We start from the raw sequence: 26,302 nt of genomic DNA on the forward strand, positions 1-26,302 counted from the left end.
CTTCGATCGCTTAAATTTTTCCAGCTCCTTGCGACGATGTTAAATGTAGTCCACACGCGTACTGCAAAGTTGATGTTCAAGGTGCCTATTGTATCTGCGAAGATGGCTGGACTTTTTCACCTGGCAACGTCTCAGCCGGATGCGTAGGTAAGTTGACTGATCCAAAGTCCAAACTCTACAGTTTCATTTTTCGATGTATTTGTTCAAATCAGGTCCAATATGTAATCTCGTCTTGCTTTTTACAGATATCAACGAATGTGATACAGCTGATCGTTGTGGGTTAAACGCTGTCTGCCTCAATACTCCAGGCAGTTACAGCTGCGAATGTAAACCAGGTTTTATGGGGGACGCGCAAAAAGAATGCATTGGTGAGTGCAAGTTCACTTTCAACTATAAAAGTCCAGCATATCAGAATGAGAATAATTGCACCCCCCCTATCCCATGGGATAACTTTTTCTTTAAAATAAAGTCACTGGAGGCTCCAAAATGACTTAAAATTCACCTGGAGTCGTTTTCATATCTCACTGAAATTGGTTTACACAGCGAATTTTGGATTTATTGCTCCATTTAATGTTATCTGGAGGCTCCAGTAATTTCCAAAAAGTCGCTGGAGGCTCCAAAATGATTTGAACCCGCCAGCAGTCGACTTGACAACGTGTTCACATTGGAAAGCAGCGTGAATTTCGGATTTCCAACTCCATTTGATAAAATTTTATGAAAATTTCAAATTTTTAAAATCTTTAGGAGGCTCCAGAAGTGCTCAAAATGGTTCAAATCCGTTTCCAATCGATTTAGTAGCTCAAAAATAGGGTATATCCCAAATTTCAGTTTTCTATGTTAAATGTGGTAAAATTTAGATTTTTTCCCCTCATTTTTGGCCTGAATTTGAATTTCAAAAATTCACCAGAAATCGAAAAATGCACTTTAAAATTTCAAGGGCCAAAGTGCATTTTCCGATTTTTGGTGTTTTTCAATGATTAAAATTTAGGTCAACAATGAGAAAAAAGTTAAAATTTTTCCAAACTGGCCTAGAATGCTGGAATTGAAAAGCAACTCACCAAATCGATTGAAAACGGTTTCAAACAGTTTTCAGCAGTCCTGGAGCCTCCAGCAGATTTTTGAAACTTGAAATTCCCGATTTCACCAAATCTAGTTGAAAAATCGAAATTTATTCTGTAAAACACGCTATCAAATCGACTGCAGAAGGATTTAAGCCATTTTGGAGCCTCCAGCGACTTTTTGAAAATTCCTGAAGCCTCCAGCAGATTTTCGACATTTTAAATTTTCATAAAATTTTATCAAATGCTTCCCCCCTCCATTTGATGAAATTTTGTGAAAATTTCAAGTCTCAAAAATCTACTGGAGGCTCCAGGAATTTTCAAAAAGGACACGGGAGCCTCCAAAATCACTTGAACCCACTAGCAGTCCACTTGATAAAATGATGTTTAAATTGGAGTGCAGCGTCACCTTCGGATTTCAAACTTCATTTAATGAAATTCTGTGGAAATTTCAAATATCAAAAATCTGCTGGAGGCTCCAGATCCACTAAAAACGGTTCGAACCCATTTCCAATCGATTTGGCAGCTCAAAAATAGGGTATATCTCAAATTTTAATTTTCTATGTCAATTTGGTAAAATTTTAATTTTTTCCCTCATTTTTGGCCTGAATTTGAATTTTAAAAATTCGCCAAAAATCCAAAAATGCACTTTGACGATTGAAATTTTGGCTGGTGATAAATTTTTGCACGCTCTTTCGATCTAGCTTTGCCCAGTTCCAAAATTTTCGTGTGAGTCCTATGTTTAAAGACAAAATTTTTGATTTCGACTGACCTTTCAATCAAAGTGGCTGCCTTTTTGTTAATAATGCCAATTTTTTTGACAGCTTGGCTTTAAAATGTCCCTCAGGATGTCCCATTTGAAAAAAAAATATCTCAGAGGATCGGTGTTGGAGTGGAGGGGGGGGGGTGCAATTATTCCTATAGTCATACCCCGGACTATAAACCTCAACCAGCATTTATGCCAATCGATCTTCATAATTAACTAGAATTTGTTATCATCATTTTTACAGATCTCTGCAACGGAATCGAATGTGGACCACACGGATTCTGCAAGCCAGGAAAGTTAGAAAACCAGGAAATAGCAGCTTGGTGCCATTGCGAAGAAGGTTGGGCATACATTCCTACCCAGGTCGAAGCTGGTTGCGTAGGTAAGAATAAGAAACCAGAGTCCAATAATAATTATGTACTTATTGCCATTCAGACACTTCTGCTCAGTGCTCACCTATGTGTAATTTTTCAGAAATAGGAACTCCATGCTCGACTAATCCTTGCGGCCAAAATACTCGCTGCACCGATTTCGAAGGTGGTCACAACTGCACCTGCTTACCAGGCTGTACCGGAGATCCTGAGAAAGGCTGTGTCTGCGAAGCTTTTCGAACTGATTATTGTAAAAACACCATTTGTGGCTCGAACGCCTTGTGCAGATTGCAACATGGCAATAAAACGCAATGCTACTGCCCTCCAGAATTCCCCGTCGGTGATCCTAATGTACACTGTGAGTATTTCGTTCAACTTATGTACCAACATCTCTTCAAAATTGTACGCAATTGAGTGTCGAACGATGAAAAATTTCTAAATTATACGTTTCAATACACAGGTCAACCGAGTAAATTACCACCCGATTGTCGTACCTCGGGATGTGGCAAAGGAGCCCTATGTACCAAAGGAGAACGATCTTACGTTTGCAGTTGCCCTCCCGGAACCAGCGGAAATGCTTTCAAAGAATGTATACGAGGTAAGTGGCTGTCAGCTTTTTAAGCCTTATGTAGTATCAATTTGCACGTTAGGTTCTGCATAGGCATAAATACATTATGAATGTATCTCTGCTCAGAGCATCCTTAGCAGGGTTTTTTTCCCCTCGTATATTAAATCTCAGAGAGCAAAGCTTGCTATTTATTTTGCGGAAAGCCCGAAAAAGCTGTGAAAGGACCGGCGTGATTGGCTTTTTTGGAAATCATAGTCTTTTTCGAGGTTGTAGAAGATTATTCATGCGTTGTGAGAATTTATACCTATATTTTCATCTCGATCTTATGGGTTAATTATTTGTTTCAAATCTGCATTCTGTTCCCCTCCTTTTGCAAAAAAAAATTCGAGTATTTTGAAGAGGAAAATTGAGTACCTACCAATGCATTTCGTGAACCGGCTTTTTACGATTTTTAAGAATTTTTTTTGAATGCTCAATCCATTTGGTATTTAGGGAGAGATGAAGGGGAGGGGAAGCCGATTAAATATGGATTTAATATATACTAAAATTCAGCTCGCTGACCAAACTTCACAAGAAACTTTTCGATCGCTCAGTCTTCGATTTCTCTCATTTTTTTTTACCATAGTAGGCATGGGAACCCAGAGGGCAACTCTCAGAAAAATTTGAGTGGTATAAACAGAAAATTGAGGGCCCTAAGGAGTTTTCAATTTTCCTAAATTCAACAAAAATTACTTAGGTACATAAATTGATGGGGAAATGAAACATCCGATTAATACTCTGAAAAAATCCATTTCCAGTCCTCGTATTTAAATAAGTACAAATTTTTAGAGAATTTTTGGAAGTTTTCCATTTGCTAAACGAGAAGTCCTGAGAAGTTGGAAAATTTTTAATTTAGAGTTGCGAGTTGCAAAGTGAGAATTCAGCGATGATTTTTTTTCAAAATTCTACAAAGTAAGGATAAGAAATTTAAAAATTCAAAATTTTAGGAAATATGGAAAATCACCATTATTGACCTCCCCCATCTCCTTTGAGCACGTGAAAGCGAGTTCGTTTTTTTTTCAACATTTGAGGTTTCTCGTCGTGATGACCAACTTTGGAGTTCAATTGCTCGAGGGCTGCTGCAACATGGAGCAAATTCGTTTGAGGCAATTTAAATGTGATTGAAAGCAGTTTCGAAAATATTTGCTAAAAATTTCCAAAGTTTGAGGTTCAATTTTCAAAAGCTTATCAAATTACGAAGATATAATTTTAAAATTAAAAAAAAATCAAGGATGCCAATCTTTCCAATTTTTAGCCAACTTTGAAAAATTCAAAACCCCCAAAAATCCTCAATTTTCTATTCGCCTAAAATTTTTTTTGGAGTCATCTGGGGGTCCTCATTACCTCAAGCATCGGAAAACTAAAACAGCGAGCAAAATCGACGACTGAGTGACTGAGAGGAATCCGTCGTCAGCAGGTAATTCCACCCAAGACTGGTTAAATTTTTTTTAAACTCTTAGCACCCTTTTGTAATCATACATATCAAATGTTGTACATTAAATAATCAAAATACGAGTACACGAAGGTACAGCATACCATACAATGATAAAAACGTATCAATGCAATACGAGTTACCACACATGTAAAAAATTCTTCCAAAAAATCTGTACTTAAATATGTACATAGCATGTAAAAACATATACCACACATGTACATACATAATGTAAACGATTACGCGACAGGCTTCCTTTCACAGTTGGGAGGCTTTGCGCAAATTCTCTTCTTCTGGCAGAACGAAAATCGAACCAAAAAAATTCAAAAATTATACCATGCCAAAATAGTCCGGCATATGACAATAGGAATAATTGCACTCTCCCCTCCCCCATCAATCTCCTGGGACAACTTTTTTCTTAAGGAGGACATCTTTAGGAAAATTTTAATGCAAACTTGCCAAACAAAGATGGCCTTACTAATAAAATGGTGACCATTTTGATTAACAGGTCAGTCGAAATCGCAGACTTTGGTTTTTGGTTTCCAACAGAGGGCTTGCCCGAAACTTTTTGAACTGAACAAAACTATATTGAAAGAGCATGCAAAAATTTATCACCAACCAAAATTTCAAGTGCTGAAGTGCACTTTTTGATTTTTGGTGAATTTTTGGAAATCTTCAGGTAGACAAATGATGAGAAAAAATCAAAATTTTACCAAATTCACCTAGAAAACTGAAATTAGCGATATCTCCTATTTCGACCTGCCAAATCGATTGGAAACGGTTTCAACTCGTTTTCAGTAGTTCTGGAGCCTCCAGCAGATTTTTGAAACCGTTGGAAATCCAAAATTCATTCTGAAAATTAATTTCAATAATCTAAGAAGTCGACTGTAGGTAGATTTCGAGTCGATTTGGAGCCTCCAGCGACTTTTTGGAAATTACTGGAGCCTCCAGCAATTTTTTAATGCGCGAAATTCCCATAAAATTTCACCAAACAGAATTAATTTACTCAGCTCTCCAATTTCAACACGCTATCAAGTCGATTGCAGAAGGGTTCCAATCATTTTGGAGCCTCCAGTGACTTTTTGCAAATTCCTGGAGCCTCCAGCAGATTTTCAAAACTTTAAATTTTCATAAAATTTTATCAAATGCTTTTCTACTCCATTTGAAGAAATTTTGTAGAAATATCAAGTTTCAAAAATTTACTGGAGGCTCCAGTAATTTCCAAAAAGTCGCTGAAAGAACGAAAACGACTAGAAATCCGCTATCAGTAATTTTCAATACCCCATTTGATGAAATTTTGTGAAAATTTCAAGTTTCAAAAATCTACTGGAGGCTCCAGGAATTTTCAAAAAGTCACTGGAGCCTCCAAAATTACTAAAACCCACCAGAAGCCGACTTAATAACGTGTTCAAATTGGAGGGCAGCGTCACTTTCGGATTTGAAACTGCATTTTCAAGTTTCAAAAATTTACTGGAGGCTCCAGTAATTTCCAAAAAGGTCCCTGAAAGAACGAAAACGACTTGAAATCCAATTCCAGTAATTTTCAATGGGTTCTCCATTTGATGAAATTTTGTGAAAATTTCAAGTTTCAAAAATCTACTGGAGGCTCCAGGAATTTTCAAAAAGTCACTGGAGCCTCCAAAATTACTTGAACCCTCCAGCAGTCGACTTAATAACATGTTTAAATTTCATTTAATAAAATTTTACGGAAATTTCAAGTATCAAAATTCTGCTGGAGGCTCCAGAACATCTCAAACCAGTTAAAAACCGTTTCCAATCGATTTGGCAGCTTAAAAATAGGGTATATCCAAAATGTCAGCATTCTAGGTCAATTTGGCAAAATGTTGATTTTTTCCCCTCATTTTTGACCTAAATTTGAAATTTAAAAATTCACCAAAAATTCAAAAATGCACTTTGACGATTGAAATTTTGGCTGGTGATAGAATTTTGCCTGCTTTTTCGATCTAGCTGTGTCCGGTTCAAAAAATTTCGCACGAGTCCGATGTTGGAATACAAAATCAGCGATTTTTGCTGACTTGTTAATCAAAATAGCCAACATTTTGTTGGTATAAGACAAATTTTTTCTGAAAATTGGCTTTAAAATGTTCCCTAGGGTGTGCCCTTCGAGAAAAAAGTTGTCCCAGAGGATCAAGGAGGTGGGGGAGGAGGGAGCAATTATTCCTACTGTCATATTCCGGGCTAAAAAACTAAAAAAGAAAAGATGCCTACCGAATGTAAACAGCGGTGGCGTGGTCTTGCCTGCGGGTTATTTTCGCCTACGGTTTTGCATTTCTGGTACTCCAAGTACAAACATGCAATTGCATATCATACACTTTATGTAGTACGTACATAGTACATACGTCTCTCGTCTTACTACATTACGTAAGTAAGAATGAAGCGGTGTCTCAGATCTCTGCATAACACGTTGTTTTTTATGTACATTTGCGTGCGCCTGTCTACTCTCTTATGGACGCAGACTGGGAATGCTCGGAGGACGCGGACTGTTCGAATGACAAACTATGTATAAACGGGCATTGTATAAACGGTTGTACTTTACCTGGGGCATGCGGTGTTAACGCCTTGTGTCAAACTGTACTCCACAGAAAGCATTGCTCTTGTCCGCAATGCTACAGCGGCGATCCGTCCACCGAATGCAGACGTCTTCTGAACTGCGACCCGACGGCTCTTCAGCCCGCCGGCCGCGTCATCTGCACCGAGAACAAGAACTGCGCCGCGAACGAGGCGTGCGTCGAGCGCGAATGCATCGATCCTTGTCTGACCCCGGCTTTCGCATCGTGCCAGTTACAGCCGTTGAAAAAATGCGAAACCAGAGCTCACAAACCGTCTTGTATCTGTCGATACGGGTTCTATTTGGCCGAATCGGGCGAGTTGACTTGCGCTCCCGAACAAATGGAGTGTCTGACGGATGAAGAATGTGCCAAAAGTTTAATCTGCTCCAAAGGCAAATGCCATAATCCGTGCAATGTTAATGGCGGATCGCCTTGCGAAGGCAACAAGACCTGCGCTGTGATCAACCATAAGCCTGTATGCCTTTGCATGGACGATTGCAATCCGTCGGCGTCTGTATGTCTGCGAGATGCTGGATGCGAATCGCATCAGATATGTCGTAATTACGAATGCATCGATCCTTGCGTTAATATTACATGCCCGAGGGATACGTATTGTTTTGTCCAAGATCACGTGCCTGTTTGTAAATATTGCGACGAAGGCTCAAGATATCTGGCTAATCAAGGCTGCGTACGAAGTAAGAACATCAACCACAATACCTACATTATCAAATAATCCGATATTTCTCCCTATCTCTCTCTCAGAAAGGGAGGTTTCTTCCATTTTGTATACCTCTCTCTCTACACGAATCGCATTTCGGGCGCGAACGCTACCATTCGACCTTTACACGGGTCCAGCTTTTGTAAATGAGATTTCCTTATTAAGAATATCTACCTGGCTATACACACAGATCACTTAATTTAGCATTTTTACATTCAAGTAGCACCGTAGTATATTAGTTGATAGGTATTAATGGGTACATATTTTCTTCCAATATTCTACGTTATAGTCTTATTCTTTTCTTTTACATATATCTACATTATACAGTTATACACGCGTTTGAAGATCAAAGCAGGCTTATAAAATGCTCGACTCCACGCAAAATGCCATTTTTCAGCCTCAAATTTACCACATTCCGTTGACAATTCGCACACGAGGCGAATATTTTGCCTATATCGCGTTTAAAGGAGTGAGAAACACAAGGTGTATGTATAGTGAATGACGATGAGAGATAGTTCGCAATAACGTAACGTAACGCAACCAGTTCGACCTCGTGGATCACGAGAGATGGCAAAGTTCGCGAAATCTACTATAAACCAGTTCGAGTTCGTGTTCTTCAGAAAATGTATCAGTTTTCAGGTTTCTTTCTCAAATTCTTCATAATATGTATTATATTATAACGGTCAATTCGTGAAATTGATCATCTCTCATATGAAATAGGTATAGAGATACGCAATACTCTCGTAGGTTAATGATTGATTTTCTTTTTCAAATCAACGACTGGACGGGTACGAAGATTGTAATATTACTTAACTCGGTTCTCACATCACGAGATTCCTCAAGAAAAAATATTAATGGCCCAAAACACACATCATATTTTCAAGCTATAACATTTTTAGCAAGTCTTCATCCTACCCCCCCCCCTCCTCAAGTTGGATAACTGAATTTTAATCGCAAGCAATCCCATAATCCTTCAGATTTTAGCCAAATTTCAAGAGAATGTAAACTGCAACGTGATGTGTCAAATATTTCCATTCCCCCCCCCCCCCCCAAAAGTAAATTCTACTCAAATATGCAGTTTTTTTATATTTTTCCCCCTAAAACTGACACAAAAATTGAAATCATTTTAAAAATTGGAAAATTTGAGGTGATATTTTTTTAAGAACTGAAGATTTGAGTAGAAATTGGACTACAGGGTGTCCAACAATCCTGCTAGCCAATTTTTGTCATAATTATCTTTTCTTATATTCTGCTATTTATTCGCTTCTTCTTGAAAAATTGAAACATTATTCCCCAAAGTGCTGTATCCAAACTAATTTTAACCTTCCCCCACACCTCCTCCTCAAAATCTTGACCTCTTTCCCTACATCTAAAAACTTTTGACTCCCTCACACACTCCTCAAAAGTTGAAATTTTTGAAATAATGATCTTTCTAAACGTATTATTTTTTACCTCCTTTTTCGTGTGGTCCTGTTTGTTTGACACTTCGCAATTTTTCCCATTTTTTAATCATGAAAATTTTATACTTCAGTGTATTATTTTATTCACACCTTCAGAATTTTTACTACCTATAGAAAAAATGTTCTCTAGTAAGAAGATTTGAAAAGATGAGGAAGAAATTAAGACAATTTTTTTGCCCCTGCCTGATTTTTCAAAATTAAAATATCTGGAAAAATAATCTTGATTTTCTATTTTTGAATCTATGTAGCTTCGAAATTTTCTATTCATTTTCCTAGTTCAGCGGAATTTTGATTTCGTTTATTTGCTGATGTAGGAGAAAAAAAACAATCGGAAAAAATTGTAGCCCCCCCCCTTCTCATTCAAGGTGTCTAACTGTCTAACAAATGAGGAAACATGCTGAAGCAGGACAAAATAAACAAAACAACACTTTTATGGTTGGCAATTTTGAAAAAAATAAGACTATCCAGACATTGAAGGAAAAAATCAGCGCTTTAGATGCAGTTTATTGGCAAAAAACTGAATTTTTTCTAGAAATTTTTTGAAAATTTTAGCAAAAAATAGGACTCTGACAATTTTGACAAAAACAGGACTTTTGCTGCATTTTATCTAAGTACCTTTTTGACAATTTTAGCAAAACAACTGGATTATTTGACATTTTTGCCAAAAAACGAGACTTTTTCAAAGGAATTTTGAGAAAAACGGACTATTCAAGAAATTGAGGCAAAAATAAAAAATTATTGAGAGCAAGCATTTTTTAGAAATTTTAGCAAAAATGAGGACTCAAGTTTATAATTTTGCCAAAAAACTAAGTTTCTGACAATTTTGGCCAAAAATGTGGTTGATCTCAATTTTAAATTGATCAAGACTTTTTTGACAATTTGATCAGAAAATGAAACTTTAAAACAATTTTAGCAAAAGTAAGGATTTCTGACAATTTTGATTAAAAAAATCTACTTTTTTGACAACTTTGACAAAAAACAGGACTTTTGTAGCATTTTTTTTTTTTTTTTGTCAAAAAACAGAATTTTTATTAGAGAATTTTGGTGAAAAAATAGAATTTCTTAGACAGCTAACCCAAGAATCAATACTTTTTGGATGTTCTTGCAAAAAAAAAACCGAAATTTTTTAGAGATTTTTGCAAAAATGAGGACTTGAGTTGATAATTTTGGTAAAAAATGAAAATTTCTGATGATTTTGGCAAAACCATAAATTTTTAAGGTAATTTTGACAAAAATTAGAACTATTTGACAATTTTGGCCAAAAACGTGGTTGATCTCAATTTTAGAATTGATGAAGACTTTTCTGACAATTTGATCAGAAAATGAAACTTCAGAACAACAAACTGAGGCAAAAATAAAAAAAAATTTTTAGAAATTTTTGCAAAAATGAGGACTCAAGTTTATAATTTTGGCAAAAAGTGAAATTTTCTGACAATTTTGGCCAAAAATGTGATTGATTTCAATTTTAGAATTGATCAGGATTTTAGTGACAATTTGATCAAAGAACGAAACTTTGAAACAATTTTAACAAAAGTAAAGATTTCTGACAAATTTTGATCAAAAAAATCTACCTTTTTGACAACTACAGCAAAAAAACAAACAGGATTCTTTGACATTTTTGCCAAAAAACGAGACTTTTTTCAAAGCAATTTTGAGAAAAGAGAATTTTTTAAGTAATTGACGCAAAAATCAAAAATAATTATTGGATGTTTCGGCAAAAAAGCAAGACTTTGTGGGGGGCGGGAATTTGACGAAAATAAAGACAAAAGCTGAATTAGCAGACACGCGACAGGAAAATCAGGATACGCAGTAGGACTGTCAGAAGCCCCGCCACACCTCAAAAGTTTAGATATTTTTAGTCATCAGAATTTTTACTTTCGAAAAAAATTTTCATCTTAAGTTATCGGTACTGATTGAAAGAAAACAAAATCAGGAAGAGTTTTGACCCCTTCCCTCACATCATTTCCTCCTCAAAATTGAAACCTCAATTTGAAAAAATTGCTTTGGTTTTCCAATTTTCAATCAGCTTTAGAATTTTCCATTCATTTTTTCAGTTTTTAAAAATTTGAATTTCCATCTTCTAGAATTGAAATAAAACAACTGGTAAAAATTTTGAACCCCCCCCCCCCGAGCATTTTAAAAAATTTGACATTTTCAAAATAAGATTGGAAAGTGGAACCTTGAAAACACTCAACATCTTGGAAATAGAGGTGTAAAATTTTGAATTTTTTCAATTTTTGGCTCAAATTTGATTTTTAAAAAGTTCTCCAAAAATAGAAAAATTTACTTCAGTATTTCAAAAAATTTTCAGCTGTTTGGGATACTTCTTCTGTGAATTGAAATTTCCTCAGAGCAATGGTAATGTCCTCAGATTTGATAAAAGATCTAGACAGGGGTTCACAAAATGAAATAAATCGGGAGATCCATGCAAGTTTTTCTTCGTTCAAGCCCCCAAATTTTCTTTTTTTTTTTGAAATGATTAGAATTTTGATGATGTAATTCAAGCCAGAAAATCTCTCTCAAAAATTAATTCTTCCAATAAGAATGTTTTATGATCATTCCATCAGCTACTGGATTTTTGTCCTTAAAAAACCATCCTTCTGGTTTTCATGATCAAAGATATTCATCTCAAATTTTTCAGCTGACTTCTGTCAACAGCTCATGGCTCTCTGTGAGTCATCTTCATCATAATCTGCTAATACTATTAGCTCATCTGCAAGTAGTAGGATAGCTACTTGAGTATCAAAATCCAGTCATTTAGGTCCACCTTTCAAAAAGTCACCCAGCAGTAATAAAACACCGCAACCAAACCAATCAAAATGTTAAAAATTACCTAAACAACTCAGCTTCTGTACTTTTCTGCTTCATTCTCGACCCAATATCCACAAATCGCATCCCATCATCGCGCTCATCACAGTCGCAGCTCCCACCAGCCAGTCATAACGCATCATTTTTGCAACATACCTCACTTGTCATTATTACTGCGCTCGAACCTGTAATCAAAACAAGACCATAAACGAATGTTAAAATCTTACTTTCATTCGACACAATTATTACAAAGAATTACAACCCGTTATTACGTTAAAAAATATATATATTTATACAAAAAGACGCCAGTACAAAAACCACCACGTATAAGGATCTTTCCAGTTAATTTATCTCATTCTGCGCAAACATACCTATACCTACCTAAAAATAAAACACTCGTACGAAATATACGAATCGATTAAAGAGTTTAATTAAGAGACTCGTCGATCAGTAAGTATACGTAGGTAATTTCGTGGAGGCGTTCGAGCGCCAAATTTTTCTATAAATTCGCCTATCTAAACGACCTACTCTTACTTTCTACCAACGTCCTTGGACGAGTATACTAGGTATAGGATGATCGCGTCCAGACACAATTACCATTACTATACATTTAGGGCACGCGGTAGTCGCAGTCGCAGTCGCGCGTCTTCTAAAAGGAAATAAACGTATACAGGATGTGCTTAATGAACACATTCTGTCCAAATTGATGCAAAAAACCTCGCTATACACGGTGTAAAATACGTACGTAAAACAATACACGCCAAAATTTCAGCACCTTCTTCCTCCTCCTGCATTTACCTTCGTGTTGTATACTTATTCAGTATTTACGTAGGTACTAAATGGCAAGGTTTAACGTATCAATCAAACAACACCGCTGCGTGATTATCAAATCAGTTATGGATATTTAGTATACGACGAGGAGTCGAGCTGAGGCGCATTCTTTAGCAAAGATGAAGGGTACCGTGTCATTCGGCGTCAAAAATTGCTCTCAAATTAATCACCTCGCAGCGTCTCGTCAGTCGCCCCCCCCTCTCCCCCTCTTCTTCATAGAAACTGATGCTAATTTCCTAATTATCGAAATTTACTGAAAAACAAAACGTCTTATGTAACCACACACAACAGCACATATGTGAATTCCAATACTCTGTTAGGTAGGCAGGTTGCAGAGAGATAGGTAGGTAGAGAAGTAAAGCACCATACTCGAGAGGTAATTTTGTTGTTTTGTATGCCCCGTTACATAAAACCGTACCATATACGCATACTTGGTACTTACATTGGCGGCGTGTTAAATACTTTAACAAATAAATGCGCTTATTATTACTGGTACTTGGCCACGTAAAAAAAGAAAAAAAAACAGAGAAAAAAAATACACACGCGTTTTATGAGAAAATAAAAACGTGCCACGAATATCTCTGCGCACTTTGTGAGATGGGAGAGTAAATTAGATGAGTTTTCTGGTGAAATTTTTCAAACCATTGTGTATTGTCCGCGTGGCTTCAGCTTCACGCGGCCACAGCCTCACCGCGATCTTCAATTAACGCGTAATTTCGTGTGGGCGGGAATAGATAGGTATACGAATGGAAAAAAATTATTAAAATAATGGAAATAACGTAAGTATTTTTTAATCGTGATTTTTTTTCATCTGCTTTTACTCGTACCCGCGCGCGCGTCTAATAGCAGCAACATTGAACGTGAAAGATGACCAGAGTATAGAGGAAGAGGAGCAGGAGGAGGAAGGTTTGGCTATAAGCTGTAATAGCCTCGAGAGTATAACAATCCTTCGTGTATAGTACGATTTGTATTACGATTTTCCATCTCTCGTACACGCGTATGCATATGTAGATGTACAATTTTCGATTGTGTATTCATTTTTTACCTCACACACACGTACGTATAGGTATAGGTATGGTCTTTTTTTCACACTCGAATTACCAAATTTACGTCGAGTATCAAGGTCCGTGCAATGCGACGACAATGTGGAAAATTTACGTATAGACGTGCTTTTAATTGTCGTCTTCGCAAATTAACGTACTCGTACGTAGATTCATTTCATTAAGAACTCGACTTGATTCGAATAATTGGACTCGTGCTGAGGAGACCCCGTGTGAAATTTATATAAAGTCGAACTAGAAGTGATAGGTACCTATACGAATTACATTGTATTTTTTTTTGACAAAGTTGATACCGATAATTACGATGCACGAACGTAGTAGGCGTCGCGTCGTAAATCTCTTTATTTAACTGTCGCATTAAAAAAATCATAATTTTTAGTCAAAGGACGCTATATAACCATGCCATTTCCAAGGTTTCTTGAAAACGTATAAATTTGAGGATAATTTTATAATACCTCCGAAATATGCATGTATGTATTATGATGAATTCGTTCATGAACAACTGAATCGTCACCTTATAATGTGGGATTGAGCGTGAATCCAATAACAAAATTGCAGCGGATTGGAGGAAGAAAATATACGAAATTTGAGCCTTAATGCAGCCTTACTATAAAAAAATTGGAACCCTCCCCCCCACCTCAAAAAACAGCAAATAAACGCAATTGAACTGCCACAGCAAAACGAAGATAACAATTTGAAAAAAACTAGCAAATTTTATTGTCTTTATTCTTTAAAAATGCATTTAGCCTTGAGCCTCCCCCTCCCCTCTCAAGTTTGGTTTTAATTTTTTAAATTGTATTGAAACTGAAGTTTCAATCAACCAAATTGTATTGATTGGCATGTCTACTAACTAAATTTTCAAAATTGAATTTCTCAACTTTTTCCTTTTCGAGGGATCACCCTCCCTCCCTCCCCCCCATCACCATCAAAAAATTATAACTATATCAAAACGTTAATGTTCTCATTTTTTAAAAATCGATATTCCCCCCTCCCTAAATTGTTGGCTTTCTTTCAATTTTCGTGCATAATATTGGTAAAACATTTGCAAAACTGAAAATTTTTGGTTACTTTTTGGTTAAGTACTTTTTTGGTGAAAAAAGGTTACTAAAGTTACTTGGCTGAGAGAGGAGTAGGAAGAGGGAGGGGGGGTGAAATGAATGAAACCGTCAAAAAGATTATTTGAGATTCTGAGTGAAATTTTTTCACAATATTTGAGACACACTTGGAAAAATTTCGAAGATGGGACCTCGTTTTCCCCCTCAAAATAATATGATTTAAAAATTTAAAAGGTCGATGATCCTGATGAGTGATGGGAAAAAAGAAAAAACTTTCGAAGTTACCAAAAACTTCTCCAGAAAATGTAATATTTCCTTGCAAAATTAAAAATTTTGGAAATTTGTCGGGAGAACTCTAAAATTGTCTTTTTTTCGCTCGCTTTTGAAAAATAGAGTGAACACTTGAAAAATGACCTGTGACTGCAAAATGTCGAAAAATGCTTTATAATTTCGAATTACCCGTTTTCAAAGACGCTGAATCCAATTTCATTAGTCATTTGTGCCTTATATGTACCAAAAATAATCCCGCTTTGAGGGGGGAGGGGCCTTAATGTAGCCTTGCCATGTTAGGAATTGATAAAAAAATTTCTTGGGAATGATTATTTAAAAAATTAAGATCAAAATAATAAAAAATTGGAACGCCCCCACCCCCTCCAAACACACACCATAAAAAACAGCAAGTAAACGCAACTGAACTGCCCCAGAAAAATGAGAATAACAATTTGGAAAAATTAGAAAATGTTATTTCATTGTCTTCATTTTTAAAAAATGCACTTGGCCTAATTTAAACCTCCTCCCTCCCCTCTCTAATTCGGTTTCAATTTTCTTATTGTTTTGAGACCGAAGTTCAATCAACCAATGATTGGCAGGCCCACTAAATTTTCAAAATTGAATTTCTCAACCTTATTTCTTTTTGAGTGGATCACCCTCACCCTCCTCCCCCCTCCCTTTGTTAAAGAAAAACAATAACTATCAAAACGTCAAACCAAAACAAAAATCAATGGTACTCGTTGATTGTAGAAACGATTCAATACGATGTTTTTTTTTTAGGAAGGGAGATATGCTAAGGGGGGGGGGGGAGGAAGTTAAAATGAGAGAAAACGCCGAAAATACAATAAATAGGTACTTGAAATTCTGAGTGAAATTTTTTTACAATACCTTGAGACCCACTTAAAAAAATTTCAAAAGATGGGCCCTCGTTTTTCGCCTCAAAATATGATTCAAAAATTCGAAAAGTCGATAATCCTGATGAGGGATGGGGGAGGGGGGGAAGAAAATTCCAAAGTCAAAATTTCAACTAATAAGAACTTCTCCAGAAATGTGATATTCGTATTTCTTCGCAAAACTAAAAAATTCAGAAGTTTGTCGGGATGAGACTTTTCGAATTATCTTTTTTTTTCCAGTTTTTGAAAAATGGAGGGAACACCAGGTGACCTGAAAAATGATCTACGAATGCAAAATGTCGAAAAATCTTCATGGAAATCACATTACAGGTTTTTTAAAGACGCTGAATTCAATTTCATCAAAGCCATTTGCTACTACAGGGGAGAGGGAAGGTACGAAATTCAAAAAAACTGAAAATGATCCCACTTGATTGAATTTTTTGAACAGGTTTTTGTTTCCATGCTTTAATTTGTTGAGAATTTTTAATTTTTTAACCCCCCCTCCCTCTTCGAAGCTTATATTTTCGGTTCTGTGGTTAAACGGTCATCAAAAAGAATTCTAGGTCTTTGAAAGCCAACATTTTGAACTGATATATTGTCTGATCTTGCACCTCCCCCTTGAAGCCCATTTTGTAGTTTGAGGTTAAATGCAGGCGATCAAAAATCAATTCTTCGTCCTCAAAAACCAATAATTTGAATCAAGTACGTATTTTTTGATAAATTTTAGTTTTGTATAGCTCTCCTTTTGGATTCAATTCGGGGTTTTTGATCAAATTGTGTTCGAAAATAAATTCAGTGCCTTCGAAAACCTCATCTTTTGATACCAATGTTACATTATTTTAGAATTTTTCAACTTTGTGCCCCATCTTTAAAGCCCTTTTTGAAGTTTGGGGTCCAATGGTCTTTAAATTGAATTCTTTGACCTCAAAATTTGAACCCACATTTTGACAAAAATCTTGTATGCATTATAAGTACGTATGAGAATTTTTCAGTTTTATACTGCCTTTGCTGGGACATATTTTGAGGTCTGTGGGTCAAATCGATTTCAAAAATGGATTTTGCAGTCTCAAAATCGGTGCCGGGTTCGTGCTCAATTTTTTTCAAAAAAAAGGTACTTCAGTAACCAAAAAAGCTCGAAAAAGTAATCAAAAAAGTGACAAAACTTGAGCAAAACATTTTTTTCAATAGAACCCCCCCCCCCCCAAAAAAAAACAACAAAAAACCAGAATATTTTTATTTTTAATTTTAAAAAGTTGAACGATTTTGAAACTTTTTGATGAAAGAGGAAAACTTTTTAGAAATTTTTTGCAACGAAGTGAGAACTTGTAATTGTTAGTTTTTGGCAAAATACAGCGAGACTTTGACAACTTAACAAGAGAACGGGCTTTTTCTTTGCATTTTCTGGAAGAAATCTAGAATTATTGGACAATTTATGAAAAAATTGGACTTTTCGAAATAATGTATTTTCTTGCAAAAAATAGCAATTTCAAGCAATTTTGTAAAAAATTGAGAATTTTTGTACATTTTTTGGCAAAAAACAAGACTTGACTATTTGGAAATTTTGCAAAAATCAGGATTTTTTGGGAACTATTTGGCGAAAAATTGATGCTTTTTGACAATATGTATCAGGCAAAAAAGCGGGGGTTTGGGTAGTTTTTGAAAAACAAATTTTTATAGCTACATATTTTGGTAAAAAGTTGAAAAATTCCCAAAAAGCGAAAATTTGACAAGCAGCAATACTTGTGAATTATGTACTTGCAAAGAAATTACATTATTTTTCTCAATTTTTTTTTTCAAAACGTGAAACTTTTTCAGTTTTTTTTTTTTTTTTTTTATAAAAAAATTGGCATTTTTTGGTAATTCTTGGAAATTTTAGGAAAAAAAGCGAGATTTTTCGATTACATACTAAAAAAGTAAAATTTCTGACAAAAAGCAAGACTTTCGGACAATTTTTTGAAAAAAAAAATAAGACTTTCTCGAATTTTTTACAAAAACGATCATTTTTACCAATTTTTGAAAAAGCGAGAATTTCTGACAATTTTTGGCAAAATTATGGTAAAAAGCAAGACTGACACGTTCTAGCAAGATAAACAGGATTTCTTGACAATCATTAGCCAAAAAATGATACTTTTGGGCATTCTTTGTTGAATATGAATGGACTTTATTTTTTCAATATTTCAGTTAAAAAAAGACAATTTTTAGCAAGAAACGAGACTATTTGACAAATTTCGAAATGTAACCGAGTACGAGTCATTCTCTACAAATCCAAAGTACCTATTGTTTTTTCTTAGTTTGAGAATTCAAAGTTGGACTTTTTAAAAACTAGCCTTTGTTTTATAGTTCGTGGTTGTAATTCGATCTTGTTATCTACATTCATTTTTGGCTTCCTGTGCATTGAAGGGGGCCACTCTTCATTCCAACAATTCATTGGACCTTCTTTTTGAAAATTACAATCATCTCAGTCTTCTCTTCAACGAGGATCTCAGGAATCTATGTCAATTTAATGTGGCTCTTTTCGACTCGTGGCATTTCTCAACTTGGAAATCCTCATTAATAACGAGGAACCTTTCTCCCAGCCGAAAATTGGATTCAGTAATTTGACCCTTTCATGACGTAGGTCTGTCTTAGATTCCAAATCGTACAATTTTCTCGTTTTCGATAAAGCCAGAAATTCTAGAGAGACCTTCCATTCCATTGAGAACTTTGGAACAACAATTTCTACCCAATTGGGCAAAATTATTCCTCACAAGAGCCTTAAGAAGGGGAAAAGGACAGGCACCCAAATCAGCATCCGTTCTCTAATCACCCTCCTCCACCACCTCCCCCACCTCAATACGTAAAAATCCAACCATCAGCACATCTCATAGTACCCAAAACCTAAACCCTCCTTCCACCAAATCCCATAACCTCAACTCTCTCATGATCTTCACATCAGAAACACACAGGCAATGAAATCCTATTGTTCACTCGTCGTATATTACACATCAAGTTAAAAGAAAGAAAAAACATTGAAAAAAAAAAACTCTATAAACGTCTAGTCAGAGTAGCGAGTAACTTCAGCAGTATAGTATAGGTTTGTAATATGAGATATTTTGTAGAAGGCGGACCATACGAGTACACGTTTAACCCGCCATCCCATCGTCGTCGTCGCTTACCTATATTATAGGTATATAACTTTCACTTTTCGAAGCAAAACTTTATAATCACAGTGTTTTAAAAAGGTGAATCAGCTGCGTACTGCTCGCGCCCGTGCCCGTCCCGTCTTACTCGTATTTTCTGGTTTAGCAGTACTTACAGTTTACACACAGAATTTTATAAACGTTGTTGCCGCTATTTGACTGATTACTTACTCGCAATGAGTTGGTTCTCGCTGCTTGTGTTTATTTGCAGCACGAACTTGTACACTTAGCATGCTGGGCTGGGGACCCGAGTACAGTACACATTTCTAGTCCATTGAGATTACTCTCACAGATACCATATACTCTAAAACTTGTACACACTACACAGCTGCGAAATACTCTTCAGACATTGTCTAGATAGGTATGTCTACGTAGTACAAGCAGCAAATTCGCCTCGATCATGATCGTCGAACAGGGCAAGTTGTTTCTCGCAGTTAGTCTGTGTGATCTACTCGTACACGTAGTCGTAAGCTCTGTGGTATAAATCGTTCGAGGCTATTGCAAGGTTGAGATGTGGGCGTTAATCTGCGTTCGTTCATAATAGCTCATTTAAATTCGCACCAAAAGTGAAATTTTTTCCAGCCTTATCGTAAACTTACGCAGCTCAGTACTATATAAACGATTCGCCATATAGGTTACGTAACCTTAGGTACCCATAAGAGAGATAACCTGGTCATCGACAGGGTACCCAAGCAGGTCGTTTTCCTGCATTTTTTTTCACCTTTTCGCGTTAGGTCACGGTGGAATGTCCACTCTGGCGGTGACATATTTGATTTTATGGCTCGAACCGCTGTGCTGTGAGGAGACTGTGGGTAAAAAAAATCACTTCATTTTCCCAAAATCCGGCCAGAGTGAAAGAAAGCTAAACAATGAGTTTATTTACTCGGTACTCTCGGTTCGTGTTCGTGGTGTGTACTGTAGTATAGTGTATGTACTGACCAATTGACAGATAAACGGTTCCGCTTTGTTTGAATTTTGAACGCTTGGGTGATCGTATGCGTGCTCGCAGAGTCGCTGCTGTACTCAGTACTGTACCACGAGCAATGAGGAATGAGGAATTAGCCAGTAGTACCAGCACCACCACAACAACAACTATACTGATGATGGATGGATGGAGACAACCCAGTCGAGCGAGCAGTTCGCGGACACGTACGATGGCGAGCAAATTATCACCAAATTAACCATATTAATATGGTACTCGATCGTCTCTCCCTCTACGTCTCTCTGCTGCGGTCTCTACGAGTATACGAGTGCGACACTTCACACTTTCGATTCATTCCTTTCGAGATTTTTTTTTCTCTCACATCGCGATTCCCGTTCACCAAATATATAGCATATCTGGGTGCTATGGACATATACCGGAATTGAACCTTCGGTCATTAGTATCTCGTGGAAGAAGATTAGAACATTAGAGTGTACCTTATTACAATATGTAGAACAGGCCATTTATATTTGGCAACAGTTGAAACAAAAAGAGGACCTTTTAGGCAAGCAATGCAAAAATAAATATTTTTTGGACATTTTAGCAGAGAAGCAAACATTTCTGATTTTAACAAAAAGCAGAACGTTTTGGAACTTATTGCCAAAAAGTGACATTTTTTAGCAATTTCTGCCAAATATACCTGAGCAAGGCTTTTGTGTAATTTAAGAAAAAAAAAATTAAAATGCAAAATTTTGACAATTTCAGTAAAAAATATTGCAATTTTTGGGAATTTTTGGCAAAGAAATTACATTTTTTGCAATTTTGTTTGAAAAAAGCAATTGGTTTCCTTTATAATTTTCAGCAATTTCAAGTAAGAAAAGCAAGACTTTTCAATTGCTAAAAAGTCAAAATTTTTGCTATCAAAACTCTTGGACAATTTTTGGAAAAAAATAATAAAAACTTTTCATAAACTACTTTTTTGCAAAAAAAAACGAAGATTTTTGATAATTTTTGACAAAAACCAAGACTGACAATAATTTGGCAAAAGCACAAACTTTTGGAAATTATTGGCAAAAAATTGGAATTTTTTCACAATCCTTGTTGAAAAAGGGAGATTTTCTTTCACTTGAAAAGTGAAACTTTTTGACCTTTTTTTTATGGAAAAAATGGACTTTTAGATAATTTTCAGACAAAACGATGAATATTTTTCGGATTTTCTTGAAAAAGTGAAATTTCTTGCTTGAAAATTTGAGATTTTTAGCAAGTATACGTGGAGGTTTTTTGTGCGGGGGGGGGGGGAGACACGCGGCATGCCCCCAAATGATATTTCAAAAATATCAAAAAATTGTCACAAAAACTAGAAAAAAGAAAGAATTTGGAAAAAAATGAAATTTGACAAAAAAAAGTAGATACTTCAAAAATTTTTGTAAAAAATAGGACTCTTGTTTGGTCACTTTTGGAACAAAAAGAGGACTTTTTAAGAAGGAAAGACAAAGATAAACGCTTTTAGGACGCATTGACAAAACAATGCAACAATTTCAAGACAATTTTGGCAAAAATCACGACCATTCATCAGAAAATTACATCCTGAGAATTTTGACTAAAAAACATTGAAAAATTTTCGTCAACTCGCCAAAAATTGATTTTCTTGGACAATTTTGGCAAAAACGGGAATTTTTGGAAAATTTTGGCAAATTGGCTCCTTTGACAATTTTACCAAAAATGGACATTTTTTTGACAATTTTACCAGAAATGGGCATCTTTGAACAATTTTACCAGAAATAGGCATTTTTGGACAATTTTTCCAAAAATGGGCATTTTTGGACAATTTTACCAAAAATGGGCATTTTTTGACAATTTTACCAAAAATGGTCATTTTTGGACAATTTTACCAAAAATGGGCATTTATTGACAATTTTAATGAAAATGGACACTTGACCATTTTGCCAAAAATTGACGCTTTTTTACACTTTTTGACTTGAAAAAATTTGGCAGAAAAAAATACAGAATGTTATTAGCAAGTTTGGCAAAAAACAGGACTTTTTGAACAAAAAGAGGATTTTTTTAAAACATACAAGGCCAAAATTAATTTTTTTTGGATGGGGGGGGGGAGGAAGGGCGTATGAAACATTTTCAAATAGTAGTTTGTACTTGCAGACATCAATTTTACATCATTTTTGATATTTTTCAACTTTGGCGGATTTATACAAGGAGACCAATATCATTTTGGAGGGCCAAGGGAAGGCTTTTCTTAAAAATTTGCTCACTTAAAAAGATTTTGTCCACTGAAAAATTTCCAAAAAATTATCCACAGACATTAATTTTTCATATATTTTTCATTTTTTTATTGGGGGGGGGGGCTCTACGCAAGAGAGCCAACATTATTTGGGGCTCCAACGAAGGTTTTTTCCGAAAAGGGGGTTACCTTATGTACCTAGAACAATTTTAATGTGAAAACGAGATATTTTCAAAAAATTTTCTCTGATTTTGATTTATTCTCATTTTTTGTGATTTTTTCAACTTTGACCAGGGGGTCAATATGGCTTAAGGGGCCAGAGAAAGTTTTTTCTTGAAAATAGGATAATTTAGAAAAATTCTGACGGAGAAACAAAGAAGTTTGATAAATTGATTCTTTTTCGTTTTTTCAACACGAGGGGGGCTATCGACACTATTTTTTTGCAGATAGAAAAAAATAAAAAATAGAGTTAATTTCTCGCTCGAGTTAGCTACTTTGGTGGGTGGGAGGTGGAAAATCCCAGCTTTGCAAAATAACGTACAGTACATCCTAATAGATATGTCATAAACGAGTCTCTTTTAATATCACCATAAGAAGATTAGAGGACCAGGTACACCAAGTACGTGTGAATGGTTTGGGAAGTGGAACTCGTCGTTCTGATTCCATAAACGTATCTCCATAGTACTAGATCCCTCGTCCAGCTATACGAATCTCTCATAATAACAGATATTCCAATATGATTCACAGTACGTACTATGTAGGGTACCATATAATATGTACATGGCTCGTACCATTAACTAAACTGCGTTACGTAATTGCGAATTTTTCAACGTATCAGCGTCTCTGTTTCTCTCTCTTCTTTGGCTGCGATATTTTCAACGTTGTCTTGTGCTCGGAATAGTTAATCAGGTCTGAACTAAGATTCGTACACGTTTAAAAAGGTTATACAATTAGTCATTCATTGTATACGCTTATTAAAGGGTTACTCCGCGAGAGTACCATTATTAGTCATAAATGCCACACTTACTCACACATCGCAGGTCAAAAACTCACCAACTGAGAGCTACGATAGTTGAAATTCGATTATTTAATCGAAAAAAAAACCTCGCAACGTTGAACTGGTTCGCGTCGCGTCCGCGTTGCTGGTAAATGGTAATTGTAATTTTCACGAAACAAGTGCCTTATTACGTGCGATTTGATCGATCGCCGCCATCGTCCGGGCAGTATTTCAAGGCCATCGAGCAAAATACTCGTAGATTGCCTCCCCTCGGGAGCGTATTAAAACCAGGTACACGTAAAAATAGTAGTAGAAAAGAGACGCTCCTATACGTATTTAAAAAACGCGGACGGACGCGGGCATCATGGGTATCGTTTGGTTTACAATATTGGCGTCTTTGACGGACCGCGAGAGAGGATTTCGGAATATAAGAGAGAAAAAAAATTATTTATTACAGAATTACCATTCGAAGCACGAATTGCAATCACGATATAACCATTTTAAATGGCGTATTATAGTGTATCGTATCGTTACTCTGACCTGAGACAACTCCAGCCAATTGATGGCGTTGTAAAATTTTTTCCTCTCTATTTTTTTTCGTAAACGTACGAGTATTTCGCCTAGTTAACAGATGAATGATTTATTATCGACTATACCATATGGCCAAGGTGTTGAAATCAAGGTGTAATTATTCCAATTTCGATAATAGGGAAGCAGCATAGTTTAGGTAATCACAATGATAAGGATGCAGTTCACATTCTGTTTATGATCGAAAAATACATTAGAAGGAGGGAAGAGGAATGCTTAAAAATTCCAATATGTTGTCTAAACTGTTGAAAGAAATGCTCCACAACAATTGATTTTGCTGTTTTTTGGATAGACAAGACGAAGAACGAGGGAGGGGGGATCGGGACAAAATTTATTCGAATCGGGATTTTTCAGGTCAAAATTTTACCATTTTCAAAGAGAACTCGAGAATAAAAAACTTAAAAGTTGGACAGAAAAAATTAAAACGAAAAGCATAACCTTTTTCAACTTTGACAAAAAAGTAACCAGAACTCAGGACTTTCTTGTAATTGGGAAAAAAAAAATTTTCTTGGAATTTTGAAAAAAAAACAGAACTTGTAACTTTGTACCTATTGGAAAGAAGTGGAACTTTTTTGCAATTTTGGCAAAAGTTTTGGGCCTCTATTGCAACTTTGGCTAAAACGTAAGATCAAAGGAAGATTTCTTTGCAAATTTGACAAAATAAAGTAAAAGATTTTCTTGCAGTCTTCACAAAATAAGAACATCAAAAAAGCAACATTTTTTCATTTTTTTTACAAATGTAGAACTTCTTTGCAATTTTGACAAAAAATAGGGCTTTTTAGCAACTTTGACAAAAATGAGAATTTTTCGCGGTCCTCCCATAAGAAGGACTTTTTATAAGCGATTTTGGCCGAAATTGTTTTTTTTTTTTTTTTTTGGTAATTTAGGCAAAAAACAGAACTTTTTTGCAATTTTTGCAAATTTGCCTTTCGATTAAGGAGGATTTTATTGCAATTTTGGTCAAAATTGGAATTTTTTTGCAATCAATTTTCACAAAAACAAAACAAGTTTGCGAATTTAGCACCAAAGTCAATTTTTTTTACATCCTTGACAAAAAAAGTAAATTTTTTTTGCAGATTTGACAATGACTTTTTCTGAGAAATTTTGATCAAAATTGGTCAAAATTAGAACTTCTTTTCAATTTTAACAAAAAACAGAAATTTTTTGCAACTTCAACAATAATATGAACTTTTTTGGCATGAAAAGGCACAAAAATAATATTTTTTGGCAACTTGACAAAACCGCAGAATTTTTGGAATTTTCCCACAAGTGAGACTTCTTTTAACAATTTTGAGCAAAGCTAGGATTTTTTAGGTAATTTAGACAAAAAACAGTACTTTTTTGCAACTTTGACAAAAAAAGTAGAATTTTTTGCAGTTTTGACAAAAAAGTTTTTTTTTGGCAATTTTGGCACAGAAATCAGCTTTTTTGCAATTTTGGGAAGACATTTTTTGAAAAGGCACAAAAACAATACTTTTTGGCAACTTGACAAAACAGCTGAATTTTAGGCCTTTTTCCACAAGTGGGACTTCTTTTGACAATTTTGGTCAAAGCTAGGATTTTTTTTAGGTGATTCTGACAAAAAACAGTACTTTTTTGCAGTTTTGACATAAAAGTTTTTTTTTGTTTTGTTTTTTTTCTGACAATTTTGACACAGAAATCAACTTTTTTGCAAGTTTGACAAAAGGGGATTGTTTTTAGCAATTTTGGTCAAAATCAGAACTATTTCTGTAGTTTTGACAAAAGTCGGACTTTTGAAAAAATCGTCATATTTTGATTATTATGAACTGTTTTGCAATAAGTATTGAAAAAAAATGATTTTCTTAAAATTTGAGCTAAAATGTGTGCTTTTTTGTAATTTTGGCGAAAAATTAGACTTTAGTAAGGCTTGAGCAAAATTTGGACTTTTCACCAGCAATAAATTCGATAACAAAGTATGACTTTTTCTTCATTTTTAAACAAAAATAGGACTTCTTTCTGCAATTTTGGCAATAATTAGCGTCTTCAAGGCGATTTATGGCAAGAAAATGGGGCTTTTTTGCAATTTTGGAAAAAAGTAGGAGCCTTTTTTTGTAATTTTGGGACAGAAACTTTCACAAAACAGTTGAACCTTCCAGCATCTTGAAAAAATCAGGACCTTTCTCTAGGAAGTTGATAAAAAAAAGGTGAGTTTTTTTTTCATTTTTAAACAAAAATAGGACTTCTTTCTGCAACTTTGGCAATAATTAGGGTCTTCTCATGACGATTTATGGCCAGAAAATGGGTCTTTTTTGCAATTTTGGAAAAAAGTGGGAGCCTTTTTTTTGTAATTTTGGCGCAAAACCTATCACAAAAAAGTTGGACTTTCCAGCATCTTGAAAAAATCAGGACCTTTCTCCAAAAAGTTGATTAAAAAGTGAGACTTTTCGGTAGTTTATGAAACAGAAGTTTTTTTTTTTGGTAACTTCGACGTGAAGAGGGATCTTTGAAATTTTCAACAA

The 26,302-nt window shown here is 35.3% G+C and overlaps 1 protein-coding gene and 1 long non-coding RNA gene across 2 annotated transcripts in view; one reads left to right on the forward strand and one right to left on the reverse strand.

The window, feature by feature from the left end:
* Positions 1–11,971, reverse strand: part of LOC135833765 (uncharacterized) — a 122,900-nt gene extending 110,929 nt beyond the window's left edge. Inside the window, exon 1 of the long non-coding RNA XR_010556537.1 lies at positions 11,816–11,971. This is a non-coding gene — a long non-coding RNA (uncharacterized LOC135833765). The remainder of the gene's footprint in view (positions 1–11,815) is intronic.
* The window catches only part of dpy (dumpy), a 256,705-nt gene that overhangs the window by 127,165 nt on the left and 103,238 nt on the right, over positions 1–26,302 (forward strand). The window contains exons 13-18 of the mRNA XM_065347532.1: positions 25–147; positions 246–368; positions 2,069–2,206; positions 2,299–2,553; positions 2,656–2,793; positions 6,711–7,499. Coding sequence (XP_065203604.1) covers positions 25–147; positions 246–368; positions 2,069–2,206; positions 2,299–2,553; positions 2,656–2,793; positions 6,711–7,499 — 1,566 coding nt within the window. The remainder of the gene's footprint in view (positions 1–24; positions 148–245; positions 369–2,068; positions 2,207–2,298; positions 2,554–2,655; positions 2,794–6,710; positions 7,500–26,302) is intronic.

Source organism: Planococcus citri, chromosome 2, assembly GCF_950023065.1.
Source record: "Planococcus citri chromosome 2, ihPlaCitr1.1, whole genome shotgun sequence".
Lineage (NCBI taxonomy): Eukaryota > Metazoa > Arthropoda > Insecta > Hemiptera > Pseudococcidae > Planococcus > Planococcus citri.